Raw genomic sequence first — 14,755 nt, 5'->3', positions numbered from 1 at the left:
AACTGTCCAGTATTGTATGTAAACTAGGTGATAACCGAATGCTACCTAGGGCAGCCCTTTCCTTGCTCCACTCCTCGATTAAATATACAAGATGTGCTATTAACTAGAAGCATCTGCAGCATTTCAAGCGCATTTTGCAAACAAACGCGTAAGAACACTCAGCCGCCGTACAAAGAACACAAAAACACGGCTCGTCCAAACAACAACGAACGTCAGAACCCGATGCACACAGAGGTAACTTTTGCAATCAGTTGAAAGAGGCATTCTTTACTGCGAAGTTCAAACGGTAAACACTATGAACAACACCAATGTTACCATCAGCACACAGTATACGAACAGGGCTCCAAAACCGGAAGAGAACTGCAACCAATGTTGTTCCAAATTAGCTCTGCTTGCGCACGTTATCTAGAGTGAGTGAAAATAATAACACTGTCTAACGAAGTAAGCAAAATAAAAAAATCTGCGTCGTACGGCTTTAGTGTCGTTTAAGCACTCAGGTCAAAACTAAAGAGGGGAAGGTTTTTGGAATCAGGGCCCGTTAAAACCTATTTTTATTGATCATTATATGAACTAAAGAAATATGAAGACTAAATGCAAGCTACCGCATCTCTAGTGCAGTACATTCGGTGTCACAGAAATAGTTCGCATAAGGTCAATGCGAAGAACACGCGATGACGTAGCAATTTCATTGCAATCACAACATGCGCAGGATGGAAAACAAAACGAAACGCTTTCGTGACACACTGTTTCTTGATCATTACCGTGCCTCATAAAAGAAGTCGGGCCTCTGTGCCTGAGGGCTGCTTATTGAGCGTTGGCGCCGAGATGCAGTAAGGGATGAACAAACGAACGTAAAGAAAAACAAGCTAATTGGGAAACTGCAAAAGAGGGATTGCTCTCCAGCATTTGGCTCAGTCTAGAAGCACCAGGGTGTCGGCGCTTGACCTGACGGCCATCTTCAAGTGGCTATTTCAGAGCAGTCTCGCAGCGCAAGACGGCAAGACGGCAATTGTCGTGCAAGACGGCAATAAAGCTGTACTTCAGCAGGCTGTAAGAGTGACAATCAAGCTTCGCTATACATATTGCAGCCGGGTTTAGCCTCGTAAGACAGCTTACTTGCTGCATTGCAAGACGTTACTGGCGCTAACTGAGTGCTCTGAAGAAACGACCAGTCGAGAATGTAGTTAGCATCTCTCATTAAAGAGTCCGCTGCCTAACAAGTGTCGTGAACTGGAGGTGTAGAATCGGGAAGTGACGGCGACGCCGACGACATCTGGCACAACACTCTGTGAAGTCCGAAAGCGCGATGGGCAGCGCGGCAACAGGGCAGGTGCGCGACACGTTGGTTGGCCAAGGGGCTCGGCGGCCTCTGTGAAACACAAGACCCACTCGGCCCGCGACTACAAGTGACTCCCACGCACGCAGCACATGTCTTCTGCGCAACCAACCAAACATCGAATAAGCTAGGACAACTGTCGCTATGCTTAAATTAAAGGTAAAAGAAAAAGAAAAATGAAACGACGCAGTGAGTATTTCTTTCTCTGGCTGGCACGAGAATCACCATCGCCCGCGCCATGCAAGAACAACGTTTATTGTTGAAGGAAAATTAATTTGACGATGGCGAAGGCCAGCCACAATAAAACGACTCTGGTGAAACGACGAATTACGAAAGATCTGGAAACATAGCGAAAGGGAGAATACCATTGGATGGAGGTGGATGAAGGGGCCACGCGACGTGGTATAGTAGATCCGCAAGCACCGCTGCCAAAGTCAAGGAAAACCTTGTGCAAGCTTTCAATCATGTCGGTTGCTTTTTTCCCCTCCACAACTCTATTCCTCAACTCTATTCCTCCTGCCAATCTTCTAGCCGCAGCCTCTAAAGGTTCCGAGCGTTCGGAGCGCCCTCACAGACCTAGCACACGGTACAGATTCTATTTGAGTCGTAGGCCGAAGGAGTCCCGTATTTCACCAGCTAACCATTCCACTCTGAATGCAAGGCCTTTACAGGAATGACTGTGAGTTATAGATAACCGTAGACACAACAGGAATGACATATTACCACCACCACGCAAAAGCGACACTGCTCACTACAGCGTTAGTTCCGATGCTTCGTATGGCTGTGTTTAAGGTGTGCCATAGTTGTGGCCGAATTGATCACCTTTGCGTATCCTCTGGCACGAAAGTTCTGCCGTCACAGAGAACTCATTATTCTTACTTTTACGCGGCGCAATTGCGCGTCGCTATGGCAGGTTTAACACGGCGCATTATTAACCACAGCTCGACAAGATATCGCCTCTTGCGCTGAAGTCTCCTATCTACGACGTGGCATGGTGGTAATATGGCAGCAATAGGTATACGTAAAGTTATCCACACACCTGCGCCTCTCTCTCTATACCCCTTCCGTATGGGTAATTTCATGGGATCTTACAAGCTACGTACTGCGAGTTTCGTTTTTTTTTTCCCCCTTTTCTCCTTTTTGGCTGATCGTCCAGAGATGACATTCCGCCGGGTTTACCGGCCCTCCGAGAGGAGTGCACAGGCACTTGTTTTACGTTTATTCACGGCAGTGTCCACGGTCGCTGCGTGCGTCGCAGTCACCTCCCGATTGCGGCGCCACCGTTCCTAACCCGCCCGCAGACGACCCTACACGATTCCGCCGACAGGCTCAGGTCGGAGGCTGACGCCGCTGCGCGGGCGGCTGATAGTACTGCTGCTGCGGGCGCCCTTGTCCTCCGCCAAACGGTGGCGGCTGGTGATGCTGTGGCTTGTGGTGCTGCGGCGGCGGCCTCTGTCGGTACCCGCCGTGTTCGTAGCCGTCCGTCGGCGGCCGGTGATGATGCTGCTGTGGCTGATACTGAGGCTGATGGTGATGCTGCTGCTGCTGGTAATTGTGCTGCTGTTGCTGCTGGTGGTGGTGGTAGTTCGGCTGGTGGTGCTGCTGCGGCTGTTGGTGGTGGTGCTGCTGCTGCGGCTGCTGCTGCGAGGCGGCGGCGTTGGCCGCCTCGTTCTGCATCATCGCTTCTAGGTAACGGTAGTCCTCAGAGTCCCGACTGCTGCTAAACTGCTGCTGGTGCTGCTGGTGCTGCTGAGGAGGCGGGCCGTGTTGGCTGCCGCCGCCTCCGCTGCCACCGCCGCCACCGGCTGTGCCACTGCTTCCGGCCTGGCGGTGGTACTCCTGTCGAGACGAGCTAGACTGGCCCTTGTCCTGCGCAAAAAAAAAAAAAAAAAAAAAAAAAAAAAAAAAACATGCAGTCACAAAACTTGCGGGCCTTCGGAAGATTAAGTGCGCGCTCCTAAGTGTCCTCCGAAGTGATTACAACGATGAATAAATTTTAGTTTGCGTTCCTCATACAGTCGTCGAGCGTCTCAAAACGTTGTGCTTGTCTTGCTATTAGACTAGTAGCCCAAGACGTGCATTCATATATCGCATCGTGCCCTTGAGCAGTTCGTAAAGAGGAGACTCTGGTTAATCGTTACAGGTAATATGTTATAATGTTATTAGCGAAGACTGCGGAGCGGCGACAAATAGTTATCTTCACCAAAAAAAAAAAGTTTTGAGAATCGGGCTCCGCATTTGTTTACGCTGCAATGAAAACTTACGATTAGCTGCCAGAATGTAAAATAAGTAGTATATATTCACTATAACCTCAACCGTAGAGGTCGAAGGAATTATCATTATTATCCTATCTTTATGTACACTGCCGGACGAAAACCTCTTCCTGCGATCTCCAGTTATCCCTGTCCTGTGCCAACTGATTCCAACTTGCGTGTGCAAATTTCCTCATTTCATCGTGCCACCTGGTTATCTGTCGTCCTCGACTGCGCTTCCCTTCTCTTGAAAGGAGTATGCAGACTCAAAGTGATCAACAGTGAGTGCACAACAGAAGCGTATAAGCCCCAAGGCAACTCTTGGACAGGAGGATTTTTCAGGGTCAAAGACGAAGACAAGACCCCTTGGTGGAAACCTCGGCTCCGGGCTGATGCTTCTCTTATATCACTCACCGCTGGTCAACAGAGCATCAATTTGCAAAAAGGATGCATTCAACTCTCAAACCTGTAATTCTAAATCCAACCTCGTAGATGTTCCTGTACGTAAATTCCTTAAATAGTTAGACAGACAACTTTAGAAAGCTTCGTACAGTGTCAGCCTCCAGTGTTCAGCTTGCATTGGAAAGCTCTAATGCTCCGTGTGTACCTCCTGGACTGCAAATCAGTGCTGCAATGAAGCCTCCCAGGTGGGCCAACAAGCACCGCCTGGAGGCAAAGGTGCTCTTGCCCAACGCATTTGGAACGCCTAGGTCAGAAGCTTAGCGTGCACGGGAGGGAGATGAAAGGTGCTCACCCATTGGGCGAGCGACACGGTCTGCACGTCCGAGCAGAGCACCTCCTCGTGGTTGCCGTAGTCGACGAACTTGACCACGCACGTGTTGCCGTTGGCCGACACCTCGTGCACCAGGGCCCGGTAGAACTGCGCGAGAATTCAATGGTCAAGGCGCGGAAAGGGGCGTCACGCACGCCTCCAAAATTTCAGTTGCCGCGCTCAAACCATCCACACTGAAGGGTTTGCGAAATCTGTTACAAATGTTGGGAAGGCGGGCAGCGGATGGGGAAGAAGGTGGCCGCGCTGTTGGGGTGACGAAAAACACAGTAGTTGATCTGGTGAAATATCTACTTCCCCTGTTCCCGCGCACATCTGTAGTGAACGCGGCGTTTTCTTTAATGTGATGAGCTGCGTTCTGCGGTTGAGCATAAGGCCGCGGGTTTGATTCCTGCAGGCATTAGCAGCATTTCTACGTGGCCAAAGCAGAAATTATCTCGCAGCGAGCTTTGGGTGCACCTTTGGGAAGCTAAAATTTATTTATTTATTTATGTGAAATGGTCAAAATTAACGAGGGTTACTCCACTATCGCGGAGCATCTCGGAACATCTCTGTTGCTTTGCAACACTAAATGCACTTATTTTTTTTTAATGGGTGGGAGTAGGTGGTTGTTCACGACGGGAGTGCTTGCAAAATGTGCTCCTAACTACTGTTATTCGTCTGCAACAGCTGTTATTTGCCCGCGCCGGATATGCAGAGTATACCACACACCGGCAACAACCTGCGAACTTGTTTGAGCGCTTCTGCTGGCGAAGGAGCCAGGAATGTCCAGCAGCGTATAGAACGTCCCTCCGACATTCACAGCTTTTTGCATTACACTTCTCGCGTTGAAGAATGCCCTTAGTGCAACATTTATTTGAGAGCAGGAACCAGGCAAAGCGCGGGTTTAAAACGCAATTATAGCGTTTCATTTGATAGGGCGTACCGTGCATTTGAACAATAACGAGACACGTTGACTCAAGGTCCATACGGTTCTATGTCCCGAAGCAACAATGGGGAAGAGGCCGTAGCGGAGTGCTCTGGATTAATTTTCACCGCCTGGGGTTATATAACGTGTACCTAAATATAAGTACATAAGCGTTATTGAATTTCGCCTCTATTGGAATACGCCCGCCGTGACGGGGAATCGAACCTGCGACCTCTGCTTCAGCAACAGAATACAATAACTACAAGCGAGACATGTTAGTAATCCAAGCCCACACTGCAGCAGATACTAAATTCTGATATGCAGTAACATACTACAGGGGCTCAGGTCATTACTACACTCTAAAAACAGTTTGCACCCTTTGAGGTGTATATTTGTCCCACAACAATAATCGCCATCTGCCTTGCTTGCGTTTCCTTTCTTGAAAACTCGGCGCTCGCTACTTTCCTGTCGAGAATGCTGCGTCACACTGATAACGCGCATGCCGTTCGTGACTGGGAAGTACCGGGCTCGCAGCGTTAAAGAAAGGAAACGCGGGCAAGACAGATGACGATTATTGTTGTGGGACAAATATACACCCCTAAGGGTGCAACTGTTTTTAGAGTGTAGGATATTACTGTCCCACACAGTGAGTCGCACGGGCTACTTAATAAAACTAGCTTAATACGAGCTTAATAAAAAGCTTCCGTGACTCTTAGGCGGGGAAGGGGGAAGCTCGAAGCATATGGAACGCTCAGCGATGTTAGGTGATTCCGATTCTCCGTGTCGTACACGTGCTGGCGTACACAAGGGCGGCACGTACACTTGACAAACAACCGGTGACATTTTCAGCTATATATTGTTACAAGATGCACGAGTACTCTAGGCAAACGTCGAGATGCTCAATATGGTTACGTCACCGTTTCTCAGGCAACGATCTTAGTAAATGCACATATAGTCGTTGGAAAGCACGTGTTTTATTCGCCTGGCTCAGAGCCCCCTATAGCTCACATTTACGCAAACAGTACAGGAATGCGTGCGGAAAAAAACAACGGATTATATAAAAGTACAGGTGTGCGAGGATGGAAATAATGGAACGGATTTACTGTGCTGAGAAGCACGTTTCGACCCGAGAGTCTTAGAGGGCGTTGCATAGAGGGCAAGTATATCGCGCTGCCCACCAAGTAATCGATAGCGCACGCGGAGAGAAAAACTGCTTTCGTCAAATGTTTTCTTTGTCGACATTTCCTTTTTCTCGGCGCCTTAGCTTGAAAAGCTTTCGCCGCTGAAAAGAACACCGAACATGTCAGAGCAAATCACTGATTATTAATAAAATTCTTTGCGAGGTATTTCCGTCAAACACGAAGCGCTAACCTCGGTAAAACACGTGCAGTCACGTCTTGCCACAAAATATTTCACGCGCTGCTCCAAATTCGCCAAGAAAACCCACTTTCCGTGTTCAAAATATACCAGGAGGTGGGGAATTTTGGCAACGATAGGTAGGCGTGGCTCTGCCTACAGGCGCGTTCGAAATGCAGCCTGTGCACTCACGTATGTCGAAGGTCACCGCAGAAAGGCGGGAAACCACAAGCGAGGATATATCAACGAGATCTACAGAGCTGGGGAGATACAGGGCGGCGTAACGGGTTGCTCGAGAAGCGAGAGGCCAAACCGTGCCACCGGCCTATCTGAGAGACCGGCACCTGGAAGCCAAGTCACTTCGTATGTGCAGGGTTCTGCGCCAAGACGCGGAAATGTATGGCGCCACCCTTGGTTGCGCAGCTCCAATACTAGAACGCTTTCCTTCGAGGCGACGGTTCAGAAAAGCACGTAACTGCACATGTCCTGGTGCCAAGCAGCCAATGCTGCGAACTGCATGACATTTAGACATGCTTGAAGAGAATGAAGAGATTGGATGGATGGATGGATGGACGGACGGACGGACGGACGGACGGACGGATGGACGGACGGACGGATGGACGGATGGATGGATGGATGGATGGATGGATGGGTGGGTGGGTGGATGGATGGATGGATGGGTGGATGGATGGATGGGATGGATGGGATGGATGGATGGATGGATGGATGGATGGATGGATGGATGGATGGATGGATGGAGAGAGAGAGCTATAGGCTCTTTACATACAACTGCGACTGAAAGGACTAGCGATAGCAGGTTGAGATTTCTCCTGCACACGGCACTACTGACGTGCGTATAAATGTGCCCTTGCGCATCAGTCGCTGCATTCTTGTCAGGTGCATGCCAATGAAGAACTAGCCAGGCGCGGACAAAGCTATCTAGCCGCAATGCTTGCTGCGGCGAGTCACTATGGCACCGTCCAGCACGCACTCGACAAACGGCCGCTGTGGCCTCCAAGATTTTCGTACACAACTTTGCGTCCTTTACCACATTTTATTTATTTATTATTATTATTATTATTATTATTATTATTATTACTATTATTATTATTATTATTATTATTTTGCTTTATTAGACATGCGACAGACAGAAAGTTTAAAACAAGACGACATGGACCAGTGCAAGCACCAGCTATATAATTTGATGCCGAAGGTAAAAATACACGCCGAATACAAGCCTCGGAAGAGCGTGTGTACGGTACAGGATCGGTGTCAGAGACCCGACACGCGGTAGCCCAGTGGTTTTGGCGTTGCGCTGCTGAGCTCGAGGTTGCGGCGGGTTTCCATTCCGGTCGCATTTCGATGGGGTCGAGGGAAAAAAAAAAAGAAAAAACACGCTCGTGTAGTTAGATTAAGGTACACGCTGAAGAACCGCAGGTGCTGAAAGTTGATCCTGAGTCCCCCTCTACGACATGCCTCATAATCACATCGCGGCTTGGCGCGTGAAACCCCAGAATGTCATTATTTTGTTCCTTTCGTAGTCCCAGTGTTGCCTACTAGACGGTGAGCAACCCCCGAAGGCGAGTTCTAGTTTCAGTTTCAAGGAACATGCGCGCTCCAAGCGGCTGCCGGACATCCTAACTTTTTTTATTTCTGTTTGTGAAATTTAAACCAGGCGAAGCGCGGGAAGCGGTTTGTCTTCGTGCGTCCGTCGAGATTGCTCCCGCTCACCCTCGCTCATCACAAGTCGGATCGCGCTCAGTCATCTGCTTCGGTTGTCGTCCCAAGTATGAAGATGGCAAAGACAGAGAAGCTCGATCAGGCGTGCAACGAACGCAAGACGCAGACGTTTCTTATAACTGCACGAAAAAACTAGGACACAAGAAAGAAATATACCACCGTTAAACGTTTTCGCTTACAACAAAATAATTACCTTATTCCTTCGCAGCGCGGCACCTAATGGACAGTTACAATTTAACTACATTTAAAATGGCGTCTAAATTATTCAAACTTTCCTTTATTTAACAACCGTAAGGAAATAGCAGTTTCTTTGCCTCATCGAAAAGCAATCAGGCAACACGTACTTTCAGACACGCGATTAGTGTTTCAAAGTTATATTGCGACTTCTTCGTATACCGCCAACTCTTGCATTCCTTAAGAGGAAGACTCTGTAGCTCTCGGGACAAACTCCAATTCAGCCTATTTAAATACATGTAAAAGGCAGGAACGCATTTCTGGGATAACCACTGGGCCAATTTTAATGAAATTTATTGAATTTGAAAGAGAATGTTAAATTATATTGACTGTAGGAAGCGGAATTTCGATTTAAGGCCTGAATGTTCTAGTAGAAATTTTCAAAAATTTGTTTAAAAAAGGCAAGCAAGAAGTTTACAAATTTGTGGCTCTGCATCAAGAATGGATATCGCACTTCTGTAAACTGTATCCATTAGAGCATCCAAAACGGACAAATTTGATATGTCAATTTATATCTTACATGATTTTGTTCCATTGTTAACAAGGGGCTTGCAAAAGTGCTACTCCCATATTAGTGATATAATTGAGAGCCATGCATAATACATAGTTTTTTTTTTCCGCTTTATATGTTACAAAATTCTGATATAATTTCTCATTGCCGAGTTACAGAGTTCTAAACTTGATAGTTCCGTTTTCTAAAAATTTCCGACTTTCATCAATTTTTATTAAAAAATGGAGGGCCCAACATGAAAATTGGCTAAAAACAGTCACTAGATTTTAAGTTTTCCTTGTAATTGCAACAAGCCTCATCAAATTTAGCGCATTAGTTGCCGATAAAAACAATTTTTCCTTTCCCATGTACTTATATAGGAGCCCCCGACCTAAAATTTTCTCTTAAAGGGCCCCTGAAACGGTTCGGACAGATTTTGTAGACGCGTAGGGTATAGCTGCAGTTAATAATTCGCACCACAATTTGTATGAAACGTTGCATACTAAAAGAGCTGCGGACGATTACAAGTTACCCTCCTCCATAGTCATGCTTCTCAACTCGTTCGCCGAGTGATCGGGGCTAAGCTCCGCCTTCACTGGCTCCGTCATGATGGCACGTCGTGTCGTCGGCTTCCGGTTCTCTAGCAGCGCGCGCGCGAAGCCTCTCCAAACTCTCCGCCAGCTGCTTGGCAGTCGACCCCAAGCGAGGTCTATCGAAGCAGCGTGCGTTGCGAGCATTCTGTCGCAGCGTCGAATGTGTACTCCAGTAACAACAAGCGAGATGGGCGTTTCCACAGATGGGTGGAGGCATAAACTCAAGCTGATGAAGGAGCTTTACGTACGTACGTGAGCGGCCTGATCGGCCTGCATGGTCCAGCCACCTCGTGGCGCAGAGATTAACCAGCCAAACAAAGAGCTAATATTTCTCTAACCAAGTGTAGAGCATTTTAAACATTTACAAACACAACGTGTTCACGATTACGCTCCTGAGGAAAATTTACACCAGTAGCAAAGTAGAATAGACTTCGTTACACCTACTGTGTTTGGTTGAACTCTTGCCACCAGGTGGCTGCACCGTGCATATCATTTACATTTGCGCCTTTGCTCATCCCGTAAAACGGCCCGGTCAAACGGTCCGGTCGAACGGCCAGGCCCAGCCCAATTGCGTTTGCCCGAGTACCGGACACAAGGTCGATTCAAATAGGTCGCGAAGCTTCGGGCGAAAAGCGGTTCAGTACAGATTGTCACCGACATCAGCATGGGGGGTTATGGGAGCAGCGATTGAAGCGCGACTATGTTTGGAGGGAACAAACATTGGAAGGAAAAACGCGTTTTTTAATTCAAACGAGACACAGTTAGATTCATTCAACGAAAATAAAATTTCTAGTCAATTTTATATATTCGTGACGAGTTAAGAAAAATACAAGTTTAATTTTATTATTATTTATGAATGCATTTCTTTTCAGCGCCCATCGCTACAGGGGGCGTTGACGCCACTATCACGTGCAATGCAATGCACGTCTTGAAATGGGCAGAAAGGCACACTCGTATCACCTGTTGAAATGCGCCCCTCTCACAGTTTGTGCTTTCTTGCTTGTCGAAGTTTGTCTGAATTTGGTGACGCGGGTAGCTTCATTGCTTCTTAATCTGTTCAGTTAAAAGTAGTGGGTTACGACCGCCAGATAATTGTGTAGTTATTTTCGTGCGACTGCGCTGGCCGACGGGCTTGGCATCCAACAATAGGATCAGCACTCTACACCTAAAGCTTTCGTCGGCCTCCAAAGAAAGTTTGTTCTCTGCAGGGATGCGATTTTGACAACCGTACCGTACGGCTGGCCTTTTCCTGCATCGCTTTCCACGCTGAAAGCTCGAAACGCCCATCAAGTCGAATGGCGGGGCATTTGAATATATAGCCCCAAAGGAAGAACAACAAAACAAATTTCGCGCCTTCGAAAACAAAATGACGTCACTTCTGCTTTTAACGGACATGGCGTCACATTATTTTTTCTTCCGCCGGAAGTGTTCCCACCACATACAGATGGCGCTAAGCCCCATGGACCGCCGATGGACCGCCATGTTTTGAACGTATGGGCTCCTATGGAAGCTTCGCTACCAGGTATATTTACCTTGCCGAGCACGCGAAGCACTATTGTGTTAGCAATCTTCCAGCGTAAACGCGCAAATCCTGGCGCCGATCGGATAGCGGCAGTCCGATGTGCTGCAGCCAGTCCGCTCGTTTGTTGCCTTGCACGACATATTAGATAATTTTAGCAGTGGCAAGTTACCGTACGGTAAGGGCGGTAATACCGTACCGTTCGAGGACTGCGCATGCGCGCACTTTACCGTACGGAAAAACTTTCCGTACGGCACACTAGACGGTAAGGAGTCGTAAAGCTAGGCACGCGCTGTGTTTTGCGAGCCAAGTCGCACAAAGCCAAAAGAGTGAGAAACCGGCGTCTGCCACAGAATTCCCGCCGTGCCTGGCTACGTCACGCGTGCATTTTTCACCATCATAGGACCAAGGCACGAGTTAACATTAGTTTACCTTCTGTAACGGCAAGTATGACTGCTCTTCTAACCAGAAGCTAAACTTGGGCTGAACTGAACTTGTGGCCATACGCTTCGTAACAGGCGATTATTATACTGTGGCTGAATGAGACAAAAAATATTAAAAGAAGAGAAAATCATCTAAAAGAAAAGAGAAAATGAAAAGTATCATATTAAACAAAAAACACTTCAGGATGGTGGCGCCATCTAGGGACGCAAAGTTCACTTAGAGGAGACAGAGTTTTTATTGCAGTAACTGAAATTTACAAAAAACAATCCTTTTTTTATGTACTGCTTAGACAAGAACACCTATGTAATTAAGGTTTCACGTATTGTAGGATAAAGTATCACAAGATGTCGTACCAACCTTGTCGCTTAGCACATATTGTATTCTGCAAAGCCCCAATGTTAGCCGCTATAGCTAAAACGTCTTCGGTCATCGCGGTAGCTTAGTGGACAACGGTAATACCGTACCGTATACCGCACTTACCGTACCGTAATACGGCGCTGCTAAAGTTCTCTATTACCAGTCGCTACGTTTGAGGCACACAACCTAACAAGGGCGAACCACGGTGCTTGCGAAAATAAAGATATAGAGATCAACACCGGCCGCGGAGCTCTCGCCAACACTGAGCACGTTGTAACACAAGCAGACGACAATTGCTTTGTGCCGGAATTGCTAAAATGTTGTGAGAAATTGTCCTTGTGCGTTATCTTTCTGCTACTTTCTTTTTATAGAAACAAATTAACTAACATTCCAACTATCAGAAACAACATTTGTTCATCATAATGATAGAAAAATTATCGTTGACGCGCCCTAGGCAGCCAATCGGATAGCTCGCCCTACTGGCGTCATTAGGGCAACTTGCGTCACATGGTCAGGAGCGGCTGAAAATTCAGCCGAGTGACGTGCTGCGATCGGTAGCGATGTACGTTTTTAAAACCTTATAATAAATTACAGGCTTTACGCGTAGCAATTGGATGCGTCAATTAGCGATCGGAAGGACCTACCCTAACGACTCAGTACGTTTGTACTAATTCGTCAAAATCGTTTAAGGGTCCCTTTGACAACTTCCTGGGAAACGTCGTTGGCTGTTTTCGCGGGGACGGCGCTGAACACGCAGCGTACAAACCGACCGCAGAAGGCGTACGAGAACGTCACTTACACAATACGTTAAAATCGCTGGTAAATGCAGTAGCATTTTCGTGTCTTTCCTTTACCTTTCCCGTGCAGACTGCAGCGCGTCCAACCAGCTTTAATTAAAAGTTCAGAACTGGCAGAACTGCCAGCCCTGCCAAGATGCCACTGTAACCGAAGTCCGTGAAGTGAGCACTGGAGATTGTCGATAGAATGCCTTTATGGTATAGCAACGCGCAGTAAACAAGGTACACAAAAAGAAGAAAAAAGAAGATGGGACAAGCACGTTGTTCACTGCGCGCTGCTATTTAGCATACGTCCCAGCTCGTCCAGTTCGCCATCCTTAGATCGCTTTACTGACAGTGCGATACCTCCGCCGACGCTATGAGCTTCGTGGAATTAAAAAAAGAAAACAAAATATAATCCCGATATTTATGAGGTCTAGGGTCAAGTGAGTCAGATTTTTTTAATGTTAATTCCGCAGAGCACCGAAGCGAACAGAATATGTGTCTCGAGAAAATCCTTTCTACAAACTTCACGTCAGCGCAAGAAAAAGAGACGAGACAGTGTGCTGTTGCAAGAGGTACCCTCAAAGATGGCGCTATCTCGCAAATGAACCTTTTGAAATCAAATGAACTACCTGCACCACGAAGCACCGTAAGCAGCGAACGTCCAATTCGCGGATTTGTACACACAGATATGCCTTCGCAATCACATTACGAGCCAGAGGCAATGGCGCACCAGAAAAGAAGCTGATTCGGCAGTCGCTACTGGCCGGCGGTATGGTGACGTCACTTGGTGGAGAAACTGCGACAGTAACGACCGTATAGTATGGGCGGCCTAGCGCTACGCCTTCAAAGCTCTTCTTAGAAAGGTGTCACAAGCGCGATCCTCATTGAAAGTCACACACTGTCGCTGAACATGCACTCGCACCGTCCGTAAAGACGCTAAGGCCACTTTAGTGCTGAACAACGCGGTTTGAGAGTGACATGCGTATGACGTCTTCAATGCGGTTCCTACTACGCTGTTCGGCGCCAACGGGACTCGACGAATTCAACGATAACAGCACTGCAGCGATCATTGAGACTGCATCTGACACGAATATTTAACAAGAAAAACTGGTGTCGTTCGTGGGCCAGATTCACAGAACTTATCTCACGTGCGAGCAATGCGCTACTGCTTGGCACACAAACGCCCGTGTGTCTGTCAATGAGAGCTTAACCCTTTGTAGGACAATGGAATATGTATACGTTCCACATTGCAATGTGCACGAGAACGCTTCCTACAGCAGCAAATGTGCGTATTTTTCTCGTTTGTTTGTTACTGGCGTCTACCTAAAGGTTTCAACACTTCATGGGATAGTCTCGAGAATGGATACTATAGGTGCCGAAAAGCGTGCAAAACATAGAAAAATTGTTTTTATTAGTTGGAACGCTTGCTGCACTAGGCCAACGTTTGCTCGCAAGGAAAAGGGTTCTCAATATGCACGATAAGTTATTCCTCTTTCCTGCCTTTATATTTACACTTTTAGCTCGCAATAAGAGCCCATTTTTGTATCTCGAGACTATAGGTAGTCCGGAGAACTCGCCCTTTTCTCGCCCGTCTTCCACAGATAGTTGTAACCATATTATATAAGATCGAGCCCTTCGAATTCTGTTGTTATTCTCGCTAACGCTACCAGGATATTTATTTTTCTAGAACTGGACGCGCAGTCTTTGAAACTGAGCGTCTTGTGGTAAACACAAAGTCGGCGGGTTCGCTTCCCGGTCGGCAGAAATCACTATTGAAATTCTATTGCGCTTCTGCTGCACTTCAATTGATAAGCAATTGTATGTGCCGCATTATTTTTGCAGGGCAACGTCCGCGCGCTTGGTTTAATGTGTACGTTAGAGACCCCAACATTGCCACAATAAAATGCGGACTTTATACACTGCTGCAGTTTTGAGGGCACTACAACAGTCAGCTT

The 14,755-nt window shown here is 47.3% G+C and overlaps 1 protein-coding gene across 2 annotated transcripts in view; it reads right to left on the bottom strand.

Annotated features, from left to right (window-relative positions):
* Nucleotides 1-2,463: 2,463 nt before the first annotated feature.
* LOC126535822 (tudor domain-containing protein 3-like) overlaps nucleotides 2,464-14,755 on the bottom strand; it is a 171,506-nt gene continuing 159,214 nt past the window's right edge. For both annotated transcript variants that reach the window (XM_055073465.1, XM_050182655.3), the window contains exons 12-13: nucleotides 4,343-4,468; nucleotides 2,464-3,205 (exon numbers count right to left, since the gene is read on the bottom strand). In XM_055073465.1, coding sequence (XP_054929440.1) covers nucleotides 2,666-3,205; nucleotides 4,343-4,468 — 666 coding nt within the window. In that variant the 3' untranslated portion in view covers nucleotides 2,464-2,665. The remainder of the gene's footprint in view (nucleotides 3,206-4,342; nucleotides 4,469-14,755) is intronic.

Source organism: Dermacentor andersoni, chromosome 4 (assembly GCF_023375885.2).
Source record: "Dermacentor andersoni chromosome 4, qqDerAnde1_hic_scaffold, whole genome shotgun sequence".
Lineage (NCBI taxonomy): Eukaryota > Metazoa > Arthropoda > Arachnida > Ixodida > Ixodidae > Dermacentor > Dermacentor andersoni.
The sequence above is the reverse complement of the archived record's forward strand: the minus strand, read 5'-3'. Positions and strand labels throughout refer to the sequence as shown.